This window comes from Phacochoerus africanus, chromosome 2 (assembly GCF_016906955.1).
Source record: "Phacochoerus africanus isolate WHEZ1 chromosome 2, ROS_Pafr_v1, whole genome shotgun sequence".
Taxonomy (NCBI): Eukaryota; Metazoa; Chordata; class Mammalia; order Artiodactyla; family Suidae; genus Phacochoerus; species Phacochoerus africanus.
In genome coordinates this window covers 269,904,323-269,924,541 of record NC_062545.1, presented here as the reverse complement: position 1 = coordinate 269,924,541, position 20,219 = coordinate 269,904,323, and the positions used below count along the sequence as shown (strand labels likewise).

The 20,219-nt window shown below is 41.0% G+C and overlaps 1 protein-coding gene across 9 annotated transcripts in view; it reads left to right on the top strand.

Annotated features, from left to right (window-relative positions):
• Positions 1-20,219, top strand: part of MAPKAP1 (MAPK associated protein 1) — a 249,495-nt gene that overhangs the window by 41,055 nt on the left and 188,221 nt on the right. For 7 of the 9 annotated variants that reach the window (XM_047768406.1, XM_047768407.1, XM_047768405.1 and 4 more), the window contains one exon: positions 8,538-8,686. The exons of the other annotated variants lie outside the window; for them this stretch is intronic. In XM_047768406.1, the coding sequence (XP_047624362.1) occupies positions 8,538-8,686 (149 nt within the window). The remainder of the gene's footprint in view (positions 1-8,537; positions 8,687-20,219) is intronic. 9 annotated transcript variants of the gene reach the window in all.

Genomic DNA, 20,219 nt, shown 5'->3' with positions numbered 1-20,219 from the left:
CCATTTTCTTTGCCTTTTAATGAATATTGATCTTTTTTTTTTATTATCTCTAACTTCTTTGTGTCCATCTGCTCTCTCCTTCCTCCTCCCCTTCTGCTCCCTACCCCCGCAACTACTTTACGCTCATCCAGAGCTCTTCATTCAGCAAGTATTTATTAAGCTCCTACAGTATACAGAGACAATTATGCACTCTTACAGGCCTAGAAAGTGTAGTAGTGAACAAGACAAAGCCCTTCCCATTGTGGAGCTTGTGGGGGAGAAAGTTAACAAACAGTGCATCAAATGTCAGAATGGGGTCAGTGGCATAGAGAAAAATATCCCCCAGCGCAGGAGGATAAGGAATGTTGGGCAGAGTATTTTGCTGTTTTATGGAGGGTGATCAGAGAAGGCCTCATTAGGAAAGTGATGGATGAGCAGATATCTGCAGGAAGTGAAGGAGTGAGCTAGGCAGCTACTGGGAGATGAGTCTTCTAAAGCAGGGGAAGAGCACGTGCCAAGGTTCTTGGCGGAAGTGTGACTGATGTACTCAGGGAATAGCAAGGAAGGAAGCCTGTTGGTTAGAGCAGAGTAAGCGAGCAGAGGAGTGGGAGACCTGATTGTGGACAGTCTGGTAAGGAATTTAGTTTTTACTTTGGGCGAGGCAGTTTGATCAGAGTACTGATGTGATGTCTGATTTCCTTTACCCCCTTCCCAGCTTAAATTTCCTTTAAAACAACTGTTTATTATAAAAAGATTTCAAACACAAAAACAAAGTTTCAAACACACGAAAGTAGAGGGAATGGTATCCCAAACCCCTGTGTACCCATCACCCATCTTTAGCAATTAGCAGCATATGTCTGGTCTTGTATGTTTATACATTCACCTCCCCTCCCCTCCCAGAGTATTTTTAAGGAAATCCCAGCTATCATATAATTGCATATCTAAATACTTAATTTTTTTTTAACACATAAGAAAAGTGCAATACCACTATTCTCCCAAAAATTAACAGGATTTTTTTTTTTTTTTCATTGTTTAGAGTTGCGTCTGCGGCATATGGAAGTTCCCAGGCTAGGGGTCAAATTGGAGCTGCAGCTGCTGGCTTACACCGCAGCCACAGCAACATGGGATCTGAGACTTGTCTGCAACCTACACCACAGCTCACAGCAGTGCCAGATCCTTAATCCACTGAGTATAGCCAGGGCTCAAACCTGCGTTCTCATGGATACTAGTCAGGTTTGTTACCACTGAGCCATGCTGGGAACTCCAGGAATTCTTTAATACTATCAAGGATTTCTCTGGTTGACTCAATTTTTTTTTATTTCTCCCCCCACTTTGCTTGTTTAGTTCTAGCTCTAAGGTCCACACATTACATTACTTTTGGGTGACATGTCTCATTTCCTTTTTAATCTATAGATTTTCTTTCATTTGTTTATTGTAATTTATTTGTTGAAGAAACTGGGTCATTTGTCCTGTAGAATCTCCTATATTCTGGATTTTGCTTATTGTATCCCCGTGATTTCATTTAATATGTTCTTCTGTCCTCTTTATTTCCTACAAACTTGAGGTTGGATCTAAGCAGTTGCTCAGATTGACATTTGATTTTTGCTAAGAATACTTCATACATGCTGATCTGTATTTATTTCCCATTGCATTATTTCAGGAAGTGTGGAATGTCTTCTTGTGGCTTTTTTTGGTGTGTGTGTGTGATGATTGATGAAGAAATCAGGTTATCCATCCACTATTAAATTACTCCCATCAGCTTTTCATCTGATGGTTTTAGTGGCCAGTAATGAACATTTCCTAGATTCATTATTTCATTAGGAGTTGCAAAATAGTGATTTCTAATTTTATGAGTCTTTCTTCATTTACTAACTTGTTTTATATAAAGAACTTTCCCTAATCTGTTATTTGACTATCCTTAGATATAGTCCCTACAGGAAAGGTAGGATAAATGCTTGAGTCTTTTCCTTTTGTTAATAGTTTTTGGAGTGAAGAATTTGTTCCCTAACATCCCATGTAGACGACCAGTGAAGGTTTTTTCCCTTTGTATCATTATGAACTTGTGGGTTTCTCAGCACAATTTATAATTTTCAATTCACTTCAGTTATTCTTCTTTCATGCTCAAATTGTTTCTTTGTGTAGTAAGTTACTTCACATTTGCTTCGAAGTTCTTTTGACACAATTCCAGTAATCTTTCATAGCTTCCTTGCTTTTTTGTATGACAAGATGTTCCAGGCTCATCTTACACATTTTCTCCTGCAAATCTGGAGCCAGCCATTTCTCCAGGGAGTCTTTATTCTTTTTAGTGGTAAGTGGCATTAAAAGACCACAACTGAGCTCTAGGTGTGTTCACTGGTTCAATTTTTTTTTTTCCCCTTATAGGCCTTTTGAGGGAGTAGTGTTCAGAAAAAAATTATTTTTTTTTTCTTTTCAGAGCTGCGCCTATGGCATATGGAGGTTCCCAGGCTAGAGGTCAAATTGGAGCTACAGCTGCTGGCTTACACTACAGCCACAGCAATTGGGGGTCCACGCAGTGTCTGCAACCTACACCAGAGCTCACGGCAACGCCGGATTCTTAACGCACTGAGCAAGGCCAGGAATTGAATCTGAAACCTCATGGATCCCTTTTGGGTTCATTAACCACCGAGTCACTAAAGGAACTCCCCCAAAATTAATTTTTTTTTTTTGTCTTTTTTAGGGCCGAACCCATGGCATATGCAAGTTCTCAGGCTAGGGGTCCAATCGGAGCTGTAGCTGCCAGCCTATGCTACAGCCACAGCAACACCAGATCCGAGCTGCATCTGCGACCTACACCACAGCTCAGGGCAACCACCTGATCCTTAACCCACTGAGCAAGGCCAGGGATCAAACTCGCAACTTCATGGTTCCCAGTTGGATTAGTTTCTGCTGCCCCACAACGGGAACTCCCCAAAAGTTAATTTTTTAAGAGGGAATACATTGTGAGCTCATGCTGATAATTTCAATTCAAACAGGATTACAGAATGTTAGCTTTTTTGATTTTATGTTTATGGATCTTTTCTCATGCTGAAAATCTTGATTCCAGAATGGAAAAACCAGTGTCATTACTAAAAACATGATTAGTGAAAACAGGTTCATATTTATTTATTTTTGTCTTTTTGATTTGTTCCATTAAGGACTATCTAGTCAAATTGCTATGTGATAAAGCTACTTAAAATAGTTCCCCTCTTTGTAGTTAAACTGCCAACTAAATATTACACTTAAGTTCATTTATTTCATTTTGCTACACTTTTTCTTTAATAATTGTGCAAAACATTTACGTGGTTCTGAAGTTCAATACACAAAACAAGGTAAAATCAGAGAAATCTAGCTTCAATTCTTTTTTTTTTTTGTCTTTGTTGTTGTTGTTGTTGTTGCTATTTCTTGGGCCGCACCCGCGGCATATGGAGGTTCCCAGGCTAGGGGTCTAATTGGAGCTGTAGCCACTGGCCTACACCAGAGCCACAGCAGTGCAGGATCCGAGCCGCGTCTGTGACCTACACCACAGCTCACGGCAATGCCGGATCGTTAACCCACTGAGCAAGGGCAGGGACCGAACCCACAACCTCATGGTTCCTAGTCAGATTCGTTAACCACTGCGCCACAATGGGAACTCCTAGCTTCAATTCTTATACTCTTTTATTTTTAATTTTTTTCATTTTTGGCCGCTCTGCAGCATATGGAGTTCCCAGGCTAGGGATCAGATCCGAACCTCAGTCGAGACCTAAGCCACAGCTGTGGCAGTGCTGGATCCTTACCCACTGTGCTGGTGTGAGGGTCTAACCTGCATCCCAGTGCTTCCAAGACACTGCCGATCCCGCCGTGCCACAGTGGATCGCCAGTTCTTATACTCTTAGATAATCATTTTTAAAAACTTTTGAGAGTTCCTGTTGTGGCTCAGCAGGTTAAGAACCTGACATAGTGTCTCTGTGGATATGGCTTTGATTCTTGGCCTTGCTCAGTGGGTTAAGGATCCGGTGTTGCTGCAAGCTTTGGTGTAGGTCGTAGATGCAGATAGGATCTGGTTTTGCTGTGGCTGTGGTGTAGGCCTCCGGTTGCAGCTCTTATTCACCCCCTAGCCTGGGAACCTGCATATGCCGCAGGTGCAGCCATAAAAAGAAAAAAAGATTTTGGTTTATCCGTCCATTTACAGCTATGTATAATATTTGCTCTGTGGTTTTCTTTGATATTGACAAATTTCCCCTTCGTTGGTATTTTTCTATTTTGATTTCCTTCTAGTAATGTGTAGAGTGTCTATTTGATTGATGTGGTCTAGTATCATAGTGTAGTTTTAATTTGCATATATCTTATTATGAATGTTGTTGAGCATCTTTCCATTTGTTTAGGAGCTAATTGAAATTTTTCCTGGGATTATTGTACATTTCTTGCCTTTTTTTTTCTTTTTTTTTCTTTTTCTTTCTTTTTGGCCTCACCTGCACCATGTGGAAGTTCCCAGGTCAGGGATCAAGTCTGCACCACTGGAGCAACCCAAGCTGCTAGAGTGACCACACTGGATCCTTAACCTGTTGCGCCACAGGAGATCTCAGATTTCTGGTCCATTTTTCTAAAGGGTTATTGGTCTGTGTCTTTTCAACTTTTAGAATCTCTGCATATTAGGAAGCTTTTATGTGATCAAGTTTATCAATTTTCTTCTTATTTGGAAGTTTGTAACTTGTGTTTTATTTTATTTTTTTTTTCTTTTTAGGGCCGCTAGTGTGGCATATGGAAGTTCCCAGGTTAGGGGTCATAACGGAGCTGCAGCTGCTGGCCTATACCACAGCTCACGGCAACGCCAGATCCTTAACCCACTGAACGAGGCCAGGGGTCAAACCCTCATCCTCGGGTTCATAATTGGCTGAGCCACAGCGAGAACTCTCTGTAACTTGTATTCTAAGAGACTCATTGGCTGCCGTGTTGGGAAGAGACAGTGGTCTGGGTTGGGGTTGGGGAAGCAAGAGCAGAAACAAGACCAGCTTGAGGGTGATGGTAATGCTCCAGCTTAGCTGTAAAGGTGGTTTTGGGTGTCTTCTAAAGTTTCTGTTGATAGCTCGGATGTGGGAGAAAGAGAAGAGTGGGGTCACACCCATGTTTTTGCCTAACAGGATTGAGTTGCCATGAACTGAGCAAATGATTGTGGGAGCGGGCAGGCTTGTGGGAAGATCAAGAGTTTGGTTCTGGACATGTTAAGTTGGAGATACCTATTGGACATTCAAGTGGAGGTGAAATATAAAGTTGAATATGTGAGTCTGTAATATTAGGGAGTGTTTAGGTCTAGGAATAATCTTTTAGTAGTTATCAGCATAGAGATATTTATTTAGGTTTCCCGTATTTATTTTTTAAAATTGAGGTAGTCTTTACATAAATTAAAATGTACAGATATTAAATGTCCAGTTTGATGACTTTTGCCAAACATCTACATCTGCTTAAGTGGCACCCTCAGTTGCGTATACAGCGTTTCTGTACCCAAGAAAGTTGCCTCAAACCATTTTCCACTCCCCTGAGGCAATCATTGCTTGGCTCTGTATCAGCGCAATTTGGTTTTGCCTCTTGTAGAACGATACTTAAAATCATAAGGCTGAATGATATCACTGAGAGTGTCAGTGTAGATGAAGAAGAGAAAAGGCCCAAGCCCTATGCCTTGGGTAATGCCGAAGATTTGAGGGGAAGATGAAGCGGAATCAGCAGGGAGGCTGAGAAGGAGTAACCTGAAAAACTGGATGCGAATCAGAGTATAGATCTGGACATCTGGGAAAAAAGTATTTCAGAAAGGAAAGAATGAAATGTCAATTGCTGCCAAAAAGGCTTCAGAGGATTAAAAATTGACCAATAGATTTGGCAGCAGGGGAATCATCAGTGTCCTCAAAGAAGCTGATTTGGTGAAGTGGCGGAGCCTGAATGCCTGATTGGAGTGTATTTGAGTGGATAGGAGGAGAGAAATTGGACAGCAAGAGTATAGACAGTCATTTTGAGGAGCAGAAAAATAGGATAGTAACTGGACAAGAGTATGGAAGTGCAGGAGGATTTTTTTATTTTTATTTTTTTTATTTTTTATTTTTTTTTGTCTTTTTGCCATTTTCTTAGGCCGCTCCCTTGGCATATGGAGGTTCCCAGGCTAGGGGTCGAATCGGAGCTGTAGCCACCGGCCTACACCAGAGCCACAGCAACGCAGGATCTGAGCCACGTCTGCGACCTACACCATAGCTCACGGCAACGCCACATCCTTAACCCACTGAGCAAGGCCAGGGATCGAACCTGCAAACTCATGGTTCCTAGTCAGATTTGTTAACCACTGAGCCACAACGGGAACTCCCAGGATTTTTTTATTTTTATGAGTAGTACTTCACTATCTTTATGCTGAGATGACTAACCCAGTAAGAGGGAAACATTGGAAATGGAAGAGAGATGGGAGAGGATTGCTTGAGTCGGCAAGAGTGGATGGGATCTGGTGCACAAAGGAGGAGAAGGTCTGGTGGGGCGTAGGCAGTTGGCCCCATTGCCGTAGGAGGGAAGGCAGGTGGAAGTGCAGCTAAGAGCATACAGAAGTTCTCTTTTGGTTGTTTTTATTTCTCTGTGATGGAAGAGGGGAAGTATTTTAAGTTGAGGAGAGTGGTCTCAGCATGAATTAATCTGAGAATGGAAGAGTTGATATATCATCACTTCACACATACTTCTACTGATAAAGTAGAGTGATTTTGATAAGTCACACACGTTTGATACACCTCAGTTTCTTCGTGGAGCTTTTAGTAACCTACCTCCTAGGATCGTTGTGAGGACAAGATGAAAGGACCTAGTGTTGTTCCTGGCCCCTAGTAGGTTTTTTGGTTTTGTTTTAGCCCCCTAATAGGTATTTAGTAAAGGATCTTTCCTTTCCAAAGTCTAGCAATAAAATTGTTGGTAGATTACAGATAGAATAGTACTTCCAGTATTTAAAATATCACTTTAATATAATAGTAATCTAAAACTTTTTCAAATGTGCATTAACCTTTTGATATTAATGTATAATGAATAGATATTAATCTATTGGTTGCATGTACTTATATATTCAGAATCTGTGGATAGTTAAGTGCCACATTTTTACAAAGAATTAGATCTTTCTCCTGGTTTGTCACTTAACTAGGGACTCATTTGATGAATTTGCCCCCTACTAGGTTTTTTTTTGGTAAGTTTTTTCTTTTTTAGAGCTGCACTTGCGGCAGATGGACATTCCAAGGTAGGGGCGCCACATCAGTGCCAGATCTGAGCCATAGCTGCAACCTATACTGCGGCACCAGATCCTTAACCCATTGAGTGAGGCCAGGGATCAAACTTGCATACTAGTTGGGTTCTTAACCTGCTGAGCCACGATGGGAATTCCCTCACTAGTTTGTTGAAAATAATTTGTTACCTTTTTTAAAAGTTCTAAGTGACTATTTTAGAGTTATGTTTGATCTCAGTTCATTTTGGCTATGCCCAAGAATGGAATGGGTTGAGCTTATTAATTGCATGTTTTAAGATCTAAGATTGATTTATTTAACAATTTAAGTATGGAAATTTTCTAAATTCACAAAAACAAAAAGTATAATGAACGCTCATGTACTTATCATTCAGCTATCACCTTAAATGACATCCAGATTAATATAGAGAATGAAATGGTCTTTGAGAAGATTTGGAACTAACTTGTCTTGGTTCACTAATAAATAAGTGCTGAAGATTCTGACTTAATCATAAACCTAATCTGAATGCCTTCAGTCATTATTTTATCCATTGATTCGTGCAACAAAATTTACTGAAGGCCTACTTTGTTCAGTAGTGCCTAATGGCTAAGTACCTTGGCTGGGTGCATATCTTAGCCCTGCTGTTTACTGGCTTTGTGGCCCAGGGCTAATCAAAATACTCAGTGCTTCACTTTCCACATGAACAAAATTGAGGTCTTGCTACCTTAGAAGCTTGTTATGAGGATTAGCTGAGATACATGGCTTGCTCAGTAAGTGTTAGTTACTATTATTGTAAATACTCTTTCTCCTTTTCCTCCTCTTGATCTTTGTCATCCAGATACTGTGCTAGGTGTCATTGGAAAGTGTGAGAGGATTAAGATGTGGACTTGGACCTTGACCTTGAAGAACTAGAGCTTCAAAAGCATGTATTAGAGCCAGGAGAGATCTTCAAGATTCTCTAGTTTGATAGGCCCAGAGAGGTTTAGTGAATTGTCCGCTGTCATGCGTCTGTTAGTTGCAAAGCCAGGCCAAAGCTGAGGCCTCACAGCTGTAAATGCTCTTTTTACAGAATGGTTATTCTATTGGTTTGTCTGACCTCTGCCCCCTTCCTTAAACCCCCGTCCTTCTAAATTGACAGAGCTGACCTACATGTTTTTCAGTGCTTTGCCTTTGCAGTGCACAGACATGTAAGGGCATGTGAGGCTTTTTGCACACAATGGACTTGAACATGGCCTTGGACACTCCCCTCCTTAGGGTTCCAAGGAAGACCTTTTTGAGAAGGTGGACAGGCTCGCTCGCTCTCTGTTGTAATCACAAAGATGTTTTTATCTTCCTCTTGTATCACAGCCCAAGAGTTAAAGTCACTGTTTGAAAAAAAGTCGCTCAAAGAGAAACCTCCAAATTCTGGAAAACAGTCAATATTATCTGTACGCCTGGAGCAGTGCCCTCTGCAGCTGAATAATCCCTTTAACGAGTATTCCAAATTTGATGGCAAGGTAAGTTAACCTGAAACTTTATCCCTTTAGGTAAAACCTCAATTGAATGGAATTGTTGGTGTTATTGTTATCATTATCATCATATTTCGATTTAGGGTTTCAAAAGAGTCTCGGAGAAAAATATAGAATGTCAGTCACATTTCCTAAGACTGAGGGTGTAAAAAGTTCTGGATTTGGGCTTAATGTTTCCATAGTAATATGTTTGGAAGGGTTAAAACAAAAACAGTCCTGAGATGTGTGTGTGTGTGTGTGTGCGTGTGTGTGTGCGCGCGCGCGCGTGTTCCTGGTAGGTCTCCTAAGTGGTTATGTCCTAAGGTTTGGGTTATTTGTGTTGTGGTTAATCAAAGTCTAACTGTTGGGAAAGCCTTGAAAGTGGTTTTGGGAGGTGTTTGCGTTGTCTTCTCTGATTCTTTATTATAGCTCCAGAAATTATGCAGATTGGAGTTTCATTTTAGAATTCTAGGACGTTGCTTTGCATGTCCGTATTTTATTGAATCTTGTTTTGACACTTGTTGTGCAGGATGACTTTGATTTTTTCCTGTTTGTTCTGACAGTTTGCAGTTGTAAACTTAAACTGTGTTTATTTGCCTTTTAGAAAGTTGGGCGTTATTTTAGGTGGAGTATAGTTCTATGTGTAACACCCCCTCGCCCCCATTCCCTGCCCTTCTGTGTTTCTGCTGAGCTGAGCTGGGTTTCTTTCAGGAGATAGTAGCAGTTAATTATTATATTTATTGCCATTATGTGGTGTGGGGGTGCTGAGTGATAACTTGTTGCCTGGAGGGGTTTTGTATACACCTTGTCTTATTTCAGCACCATTGCAGTTAATAAACATATAGCTCTTTGCTTATGTTTGCATTTTTCATATTCGGGTTCTTGTTATATGCTGGTTCCGACAGTTGTCATCTTTGAACAAGGAGATGCTTTTTAATTTGAAACACTTTTACCTCATACAATTCAGTGTTTCCATTGGTTTAAGGAAGCATATATTGCCATTGGCACATGAGGTTATTGATGTTGACAGAGAAGGAGAACACGGACTAGAAACAAAATGCATAAGTAACATAAAATCCTAGTACACTCAGGCGTTTTCTCAAAAAAAAAAAAAAAAAGACATCTGAAAGCACTTTTAGTACATTAGAGATTGTATCCACGTAAAGCGCTTCTCTTCGGCCTGCCCCTGCCACCTTCTCGTGTTTGTTCTCGTGGGATGTAGCAAGGGGAAGAAAAGGTCCCCCTAGGGATAGGAATATCAGCCTCTGGAAACTAGTGAGTTGGACTGTAGGGGATTGTTTTCTTAAATACTACAGTTGATTCATTTAGATATGTGAGAAGTTATTATTCGGATTAGGTTACATGGCTGGAATTTATTTGCTTCTATTGCCTATCATCTCATTGTTTGAGGATGTAATTAATTGCTAGAGCAATTAATATGTGACAGTGCTTTGATGCCAACAAAATAGCACAGATCTTTTAAAATACTGTGTTCTAGAATTCTCATTATACCATTAGATTCTATTATAAATTACTTTGGTTTGGATTCGTTAGAAGATTGTGAACTCTACTTGTTAATATAACTTCTGAAGGTCCAGGGTGAAATTAAAAAAATAAAATAAAGAAGCCATTTCCCCAGTCACAAAGGAATTGTTTTTGCTAGATGTGTGTTTACACTTACAACTCTTGATGCTTTTGTCATATCAAGTCTATTTGTCATCAGCAAAGGATGTGAGCCTCGCCTCATCACCATTGCACATTGATTAAGAAAGATTTATATATCGATAAGTCTGTCTTGTGATGCAGTGCTATTTTTTATTATCTTACATATTACAATTGCTAAAACACAATTAAAACCTTGTTCTCATCTATTATTTAATATTGATGCGTTTGGCAGATATGTAATGAAAGCGGCTAATATTTGAAGGATATTGTACTGTACATATTAAATTAGTCTTTCTTTATCTTTGTGAAATGCATCAATATGATATTCTATGACATCTCAATGATTAATAGAGAATTATACTTGAGTCAAGCCTTTTTGTAACCTAGAAATTAAAATGACTATTCAAATAACACCTCAAAATGATCAAATTAGCATTTTGTGATTGCATAATAATGGGATTGTAGTAGTTATAACAGCACCATGGCTGCCTCTGGAGTTAAGATCATGTCAACCCCTTGATAATAAAGCCTTTTCTGTGAGAGTCGACTTTAATAATTTCCAGATTGATTCTTTCCATAAATCATTTGACGTTCAGCACTAAATTTTTGTTACTCTTGTAACTTAAAATTATTTTATTTTTATTCAGCTCATATTTAAGAAGTGAAATGAGTGTCTTGTTTTAACGATTCACCATCTTGTCATTGAGCTCCCTGCTTTTTGTCTCAAATGTCAGTTTCTCATGTGTTTTGATAATAACCCTCTTTTTATTTTTGCAAAGATTTGTTAAAGCCACTAAAATATGTACAGTTTTTTTCCCTACAAATATTCACAATGCTTTTCTTGGGAATAATGCTTGCCTTATTTACATAATTAACTGAGTTGCTTAGGTCTCTTGGGCAAATGGTACATAATTGGGGAGAGAAGGGGACAGGGAAGAGTTTGGGGTCTAATTAAATATGCTAAAAAACTACTTAATTATGTATTTCCTCAAGAGACTAACTGCTGTGAAATCCTCCTTAAGATTAAACTAGCATTGGATTTGAAAAAAGGGTTTTGTTTTTAGTATGGCTTTCCAGTTACAGTGTAGCTAATCAGGCATCTTTAACGATTTGTGCAAAGTTGGTTTTAGTGATTCAAAGGGTTAGCATCTCTTAGCTATTGTAAATTAAAGAAAATACTTTCAAATAATTTTTGGTGCCTGTAGCTGGTTAATAATTTAATTTTTTAAAAATTGTGGTTAGTAATTTCTTGAAGATATACAATTGAAAGGGAAAGGCTGTATGTAGGTGTGTGCTTTGTTGTAATTTTGATCAGATTTATTACTTTGTTTGTTTGTTTTTGGCACATTAGCAGTACTATCTGTGACTTGTTTTAAATTCATAGGTTGTTAGTAAGTCTGTTTACTGTTTCTTTGAAAAAAGACCAAGACAGATTGCAAGTGGTTTTAGGAAATGCTTAGCCTGGCCAGGCAAAATCAGGCTCGGCCATCTGCCCAATACTTTGCACTTGTTTTAAAAAAAAAAAAAAAAAGGAGTTTCTGTTGTGGCTCAGTGGTTAACGGATCTGACTAGGAACCATGAGGTTGCGGTTCGATCCCTGGCCTTTCTCAGTGGGTTGAGGATCCGGCGTTGTCCTGAGCTGTGGTGTAGGTCACAGATGCGGCTCAAATCCCATGTTGCTGTGGCCCTGGCGGAGGCCGGCAGCTACAGCTCTGATTTGGCCCCTAGCCTGGGAACCTCCACATACCGCAGGTGCGGCCCTAAAAAGACAAAAAAAAAAAAAAGACAACAATAGCAAAAAAACCGGGGGACCTCTGAATAGCGTCATTCACAAAACAAAACCTCTGTTTTGGAGGTGAGACAGTTGAAACACTTCTTGCGCTAGTCTTTCAGATCTCACTGTACGTGGGAAATGTTGGGTGTCACAAGGAGTTGCTGTGGAGCCATGAAGGAGTGAAACCTTTCAGCGGTAAACATGCAGCACTGATTTAAGTGCCCCTGAATATGTGGCTCTGTCTCTCCACCTTTTTCAAATGAGGTCTTATTTTATCATTATCTAGCTCTTTCCATTCTGTGTCTTACCACTTACTTGAGAAGCGTTAGCTGATATTTGTCATCACTGTTTTGGTGATTAAACCGAGTTTACAGGTATCATCAGTAGACCCTCAGGAGTTCAGATACCCATCTCCTATCAGTACAGTTACAGACACCGAAATGGTACTTGTTATCAGATGTGTCACCTCAGTCAGGTTATTCACCTCAAACTCACCTCAGTTTCTTTAGTATGAAAAGAAATTCAGAGTTCTTTCCTCACAAGGCTGATGAGACCATCAAGCGGGATGAAGCTCCTAGCACAGAAAGAGGCTGTGTAATTTGGTTTGTAAGCAGATCCGTTTTGTCGTAAGACCTGAGTTTGAATCCTGACTGACGCACGGTGTGACCTCAGGCTAGTCACTTCATAACGTCCTGAAGCTCCTGTCCTCTGTGGGATGAGACGTGGTCATGTGTCTTCTCAGGAGGACTGAGGTGTGGCCCGCGTAGCAAGACACGCAGCACCAAGGACACACTCAGCAAATCCTTTCTCTTTCTCTCAAGGGTGCAGGTCAGTGATGCTGTCTGTCCTGTGCGCTTCGTTAGGAAGCGTGCTCCTAAAACCAGGAGTTGGGCGTCGCGTGGTTGAACAAAGTGTACCGCAGACTAGGTGAAGGGAGTCAGCTGTGCGAGTCCAGGAGTCAGTCCTGTGGGGTTTTGACTTTTAACCTTAAAAGGAAGAGTAGGACAAGTAATTACTCCCCCCCTCTTTTTTTGGCAATGGCCTTTTTTTTTTTTGTCTTTTGTCTTTTTAGGGTCACACCCAAGGCATATGGAAGTTCCCAGGCCTAGGAGTTGAATGAGAGCTAGAGCAGCCGGTCTACGCTACAGCCCCAGCAACTTGGGATCCAAGCCACATCTACAACCTACACCACAGCTCACGGCAACACCAGATCTTTTTAACCCACTGAGCGAGGCCAGGGATCGATCCTGCGTCCTCATGGATACTAGTCGGGTTTATTAACCACTGAGCCACGATGGGAACTCCGGTAATGGCCATTTTTTTAAACATCAGGTGAGAAGGTAGTTTTATTAGTAATTACTTGGCAGCTTACTAAATTGTTAAATATCTTATTTATTTGGCTTAGCTAAATTATACCCTCTTATTAGAAGGAGAATGTTTGCCTTGACAAGTGCTTCAAAAAGCAGAACAAGTTCTAGTTCACATAGACAACTGTGACTTTGATTGTGTTAACTTGTTAGAAAGTAACCATTTCTCTGTTAGAAACTGTTTTAACAGGGAAGCAGCAGAAAGCATGGGGGAAGGGATAATTCATGAGTGCTAATTGCTTGGCTGTTAATTTTCATAAGTGTTGATAGAAGCAGTTCCTTAAATTAAACTTTGTTTAAAATGTATCAGGGGAAATATTCCACAATGTCGAGCCTGAAGTGAAAATTAATATGAATGCTGTGGCAATTAACACATACTGGTTAATAGCTTTTAGCAGCATTTTGGGATGATAGTCCTTAAATACATTTTTGCATGCTGCTCTTGTTTCAGCATTGTTCCAGTCTATGTCTGGATAATTATGAACAAATGTTTTCTACAATCACTGGCACTGAATAGCTCTCTTCAAAGAAAGTCACTTAAAACTTTGCAGAAAAGCATGAAGCCACTGAAAAATGTTGTAAACTGAGAAAAAGTCAGCGAATGGAAATCCTGTAAAAGAAAATTGCCTTTAGAGGAAAATATTCCTCATCTGAACTTGGAATATTTCCTATTATTGTGGGAAGGGTCCCCTCTAATATGTTAAGGTACTGTAGCTTCAGGATCCCTTTCCGAAAAGCATAACCTGGACTTCTTAGTGCTGGTAAAGTTTCTAGATAACAGCTTTTGCTTATTGCTGCCTGAGCTGAGGCATGGCCTTGAGCCTAAGGGTCTTCTGGCCTTTTGACCTGGTTTCCTTCCTTTGACCATCCCTCTACCCCCTCCCCCAGTTAGCCAGCCTCCCCTGTCCTCCCTCCCGGAAGAGGTGGCTGAGAATGAAGTTGGCTGCATCGTGCATCTCATTTCCCCTCTTCCTTTCAGTAAGAGTTCACTTGCTTAGTGCCTGTAAGAGACAACTCTAACAAAGACAATCTAAGGTGACTCTATATTTTCAATTAGGAGCTATTTGTCTCTTCCATTGACTTCATTTTACGCTTTTTTTTTTTTTTTTTTTAAATGAGAGTGAAGTCCCAGCATCATTTTAGCAGTTACTCTCTTGGCAACTTATCTTTGTGACTGTATTTTGCTAGTCTTCCTTTCTGTAGACCAGTTTTTATTAGTCTGTCCCCTTCCTTCCTTCCTTCTTTCCTTCCTTCCTTCCTTCCTTCCTTCCTTCCTTCCTTCCTTCCTTCCTTTCTTTCTTTCTTTTGCTTTTTAGGGTCTCACCCACAGCATATGGAAAGTTCCCAGGCTAGGGTTCTAGTTGGAGCTGCAGCTGTCTGCCTCTGCCACAGCCACAGCCACTCAGGATCCGAGCCTCGTCTGCAACGTACACTATAGCTCATGGCAGTGCTGATCCCTGACCCACTAAACCAAGGATCAAACCCGCGCTCTCATGGATACTGGTTGAATTCATTTCCCCTGCATCACAATGGGAACTCCCTAGTCTGTTCTAGTTCTGAAGCAAGAAATCAGGTATTTACTACTTTTATATACACTGTGTTATACCAATTAATTGATTAATTGATTCTTTTTGGGCCACCCCGAGGCATTTGGAGTTCCCAGGCCAGGGATCAGATCTAAGCCACAGCTGTAACCTAGCCACGTTGGCTCCTTAACCCATTGTGCCAGGCTGGGGATCGAACCTGCATCCCAGCACTGGAGAGATGACCAATTGTGTCAATTTAAAAACATCTTTTACTGGAGTTCCTGTCATGGTGCAGTGGAAAGGAATCGGAGTAGGAGCCATGAAGTAGTGGGTTTGATCCCTGGCCTCGCTCAGCAGGTTGTCGTGAGCTGTGGTGTAGGTTGCAGACGTGGCTCCAATCTGTCATTGCCGTGGCTGTGGCATAGGCCTGCAGCTGTAGCTCCGATTAGACCCCTAGCCTGGGAACCTCCATGTGCCATGGGTGCGGCCCTTAAAAAGACAAAAAAACCCCGCCGTCTTTTACTGAGGTTATTTCCCCCTTACCGCAGTATCCCTACGGTACTAATGCAGTTCTTTTCCTATTGCTCGACATTTACTGAAAATCCCAAGGGGAGACTTCGGGATTTTTGTCTGGATGGTCTTCGAAATGAAGTAAATAGTAATCTTAAAAGAATGTTTTTAGCAGCCCTACTCTGAAGTTAAATTCTCATGACTGGGCTCTTACAGCTAGCTTATTTCACCTAATTTCTTTCTGTCTAGGCCTCGTTTCTGTAGTTTCTTCTGAACGCTGCCAGTGTATGGAGGCTTCCTCTGATTGTGGAGCCATCTTCTAGAAATTCCCATCATTAGTAGAGTTCACCTTTGGCTCAGAAGCTGTTCAAAGGAAAGCAGAATTTTGTAGTGAGAAGAACCTGATGTCAGGATTAGGTTAGAATTGCAGCTTTGCCATTAACTTGCTGTGTGATACCTGGCAAATCACTTTGCCTCTTTAAGTCTGTTTTCACATCTATAAAATAAGGTTAATGATATTTATCATAAAATGCTGTTGTGAGGATTTAATGAAAATTGGAAATGCATACATAGCAAAGCGCTGGTATGTGGCCAGTGCTGAGAGATGTATTAGTTTCCTTTTACCACATTGTCATTCATTTACCTCATGTTGATTGAGGGTCTGCTGTGTACCAGGCACTGTGAAGTAGCATCTGGACACAATAGTGAGTAAAAACAGACCTGGTTTCTGACCTCATGAAGCTTTCTCTCTTGGCGTGAAGATAAATGTTACGTAAATAATCACCAAACCAAGTGTAAAACTGCAGTCGTAGTATAATTACAGCTAATTAATTGCCAAGTTCCAGGAGAGATACCTGAGGCTTTGAGAGGGTTAATAGAGGGGCATTTGACCTAATCTAGAGGGTCAGGGATGGTTACTGCTCTGAAGGTGACTCTTGACCTAAGAGCTGAAGGCTGAGAAAGAACGAGTGAGGTGAAGGGGAAGGAGAGAGGACACACAGGGGGTCTGAGACAAGGGGGAGCTTGGCACTGTTGGCTGTGTGACTGGAGACCCAGCGGCGAGGTCAATTGTGGCACAAGGTGACGCTGCAGGGGCAGACCCCGTATGGTTGGTAGAAGTGTCGTCTTTGACGGACGAGTATGGGAAAGCCTTGAACAAGTTTAAATGAGGAGGTAATGTAATCAGGTTTGTGTTTTTGAAAAGATCACTGGAGCTCTGCTGAAGAGAATACACTTTGTGAGGCTAGAGAGACCAATCAAGAAACTTTTTGCTGTGGTCCAGGTAAGAGAGATGGTAACTTGGGAAAGTGATAGGACTTGATGTTGGGTTGATTGTATGTTGGGGAATGGGGGAGAAGGGAGTTTCAAGGACACATTTTTTTTTTTTTTGTCTTTTTAAGGCTGCACCTATGGCATATGGAGGTTCCCAGGCTAGGGGTCTAATCAGAGCTGTAGCTGTTGGCCTACACCACAACCATACCAGATCCAAGCCGTGTCTGCGACCTACACTATAGCTCATGGCAGCACCAGATCCTTAACCCACTGAGCGAGGCTAGGGATCAAACCGGCAACCTCATGGTTCCTAGTCTGATTCGTTTCTGCTGTGCCATGACAGGAACTCCTCAAGGATAATTTCTTCATCAGATGCTGCCTCGAGGAACTGAATAGGTGATACTGAATGAGGAAGCACAGAAAGAGGGCTGAGGACGAGGCAGAAGTTACCATCATGAGCTGGTTTGGGCCTCTTGACTACAAATCACAGCCTGTTATCATGCTCTTTTTTTTTTTTTTTTTTTTTTTAGGGGCCACACCTGTAGCACATGGAGCTTCCCAGGCTATGGGTCGAATTGAGGCTGTAGCTGCCAGCCTACACCACAGCCACAGCAATGCTGGATCCGAGCCGTGTCTGCAATCTATACCACAGCTCACAGCAACGCTAGATCCTTAACCCACTGAGTGAGGCTGGGGATTGAACCTGTGTCCTCATGGATGCTAGTCAGATTTGTTTCCGCTGAGCCATGTGGGAACTCCTACCATGCTCTTGAGGACTATCTGTAGCCATTTTTTGAGAGGCGATGGGATGCACCCTGCTTGTTTGGTTTGTATTTGGGGCATCTGAGGCCAGGGTCTCTTGAGATGAGAGTGGGCTAGGAGCCTCTTTGTTTACACTTAACAGCCAGCTTTGGAACTTTGGCTAAAGAGTTGCCCCAGAAGTCAGTCACCTTTTCTCTGAGATGGGGCTGTACTTGGAGATGCCCGACCCAGCTCTCCAAACCATTAAGAGGAGAAAATGAGAGTAATTTTAAATGAGGCAGATGTTAGGTGTCATTTAAGAAAATATATTGATTGTAGTTCTTGGAGGTTAGGGGACTAAGGTAAAACATAGACATATTTTTGTTATAACAAGATTACTGTTGTAGTACTATCCTCTTCCTGGCTAATTAATTATCAGATTAGCAGATAAATCTGGTTGGAGTGAATATCAAGCACTGAGGTCCCAGGGAAAGCATGGGAGACGATCTGTTTTATAAGTGTGGTGGGGACTGGGATGGTGGGATTTTACATTGAGCTGTCCCATTTGGGGCACCTTGCTTCACATAATTTGCAATGGAGAGATATTCTTGTTGCTCAAAGTACTAGGCCCTGATTTTACTGTATTGAAGACAACTTATTCAGAAACATCAAATGACAGCCTAGGGTCACTCAGCTGGACATAGAATGTAAGTGTTCTAATTTTTAGAGATTTTTATTTTCATTTTTAATTGCATTCATATTTGCAAAATGGAAACCTCCATTCCAGTACTGGAAGACCATATGGTAGAAAGAAGAGAGACATGGAGTGAGGTGTTTTAGCCCTGGCTCTACCGTGGAGTCTGGGACAGGTCACCTCTCTCTGACAGAGCCTCAGTTTCTGCATGTTAAGAATGAGGAACTTGCTTTAGATGATCTCTTGGATTCTTTTTGGCTTTAAGGTTGCCTTGTTTTGTGATTGGCAAAGGGAGGTGATTGACATAGTGACAGGTCGAAGGTTATAGACGGGAGAACTTGAACTCTCAAAGAGTTGATCTTCTACATATATGTGGCTACTTTCCTCTTTTAATTGACCATAACAAAACTGTGAAAGAGGGAGCATATCGTCATTTTACAGATGAGGAAACTGAGGCTCAGAAGGAGAAACGTCACTTATTCACGAATACCCCACTAGTATGTGGCAGAGCTGGTATTCATCTCCTTTTTCCTCATTCTAGTACCACAGCGTTTCTTCTTAGGCTCTTTTATAGTCATTGTTATGTAGGAAACAAAACGTTGTTAGTCATCGAAATTTCTCAGAATTTAAAACAAAATTATTTTCCCTTTACCAGTGGACTTGAAATCTGACAGACTGGTTTAGCTCTTATCATCAGTTACGTCTCTTGGGTGAGTTGCTGCATTTTGTAAGCCCCAATTTTCTTACATGTAGTAAAGTAATAAGAGATATTGGGGCTGAGGAAGGAGGGGAATGCTTTACATAAAGAATCTAGTATATGCTTTTTCCTTTCTACTGATCTTCCCAGTATGTAGGGTGGATTCATCCATCCATCTGTCTATCACATTACTTACTAAGCACCCACACTGTACAAGAGTAGCCTTATAGCCAACAAGTGGAGGAGCAGCACTTCATAATCAGGGTCGCATCCGATGTTGGGAACCATGGCAGTGGCCCATGGTTTCAGGTGCATCTGACTGAGCAGAGGAACAGACCCGTGAACAGACTAACTGCAGAGTAAATGTCTTAGGTACTGTAGTGCAGGGCAATACAGACAACTGGAATTGGGCGGCAGCAGTGACGTTCATCCAGTTTGTTCTCCGAGGTGAATTTGTCTGAATTTTGATTGTATTAATTCCTGGAGGGCAGCTTTGGTTACTCTTTAATGAAGCCTGGCTTGGCACTCTTCACACATAAATGTGGAAGTTTTTTTAAATGGCAGTGATAAATTTCATATGTCATTACTCTTTGAGGCTGGCAGCCACATAGCAGTATCAAAAGAGCAGTGTTTTATTAATATCTCCACTCCTTTGTGTTAAATTGAAGTTTTAACACCGAGGCAAGGATACACGTAAGAAAGTAAGTTTAGGAAATTTGCAAAATATGCTACTATGCAACCAAAGATTAAATTGATTTGTTATATGTGCATTTAGCTACAATTCATTTTAATTGTCTGTATGAAGTTAAAAAGTATTAGTGTCAGATAAAGATTCATCACCAGAGCGTGATTTAGGGCTGGTGCTGGAGAACGCAGGCATGTGTTCCGGCAGATGTTTGTATAAGGCGCTGTCTTTCCTGACAGCAGTTAAAAAGTATGGTTATAGTAATCAAATTGTGGTGCAGCGACTCAGAGGCTAGGGCCAGATTGAATTAAAATAGATATAAGATTTATGAATAGCAATAGCTGTGATAAAATTTCACTGCCTTCTTCAACAGGAAGGACTTTTTCCACAGTAGAAAGAAGAAAATCTAATAACCACTTTTCTAAAACTGTGGTTTTGCTGACTTTCATTTTCCCTTCCTAATTATGGCATCAAAACAATAACTTGCCAGTTTTTTTTTCTTTTTTTTTCTTCCAGCCATGGAAACCTTCCCCTCCTCCCCTTTATATCTTGTTAAGTGCATAGCATTAGAACAAGTATTTTTTGATGTTAATTTTTACTTTAGAAACAAA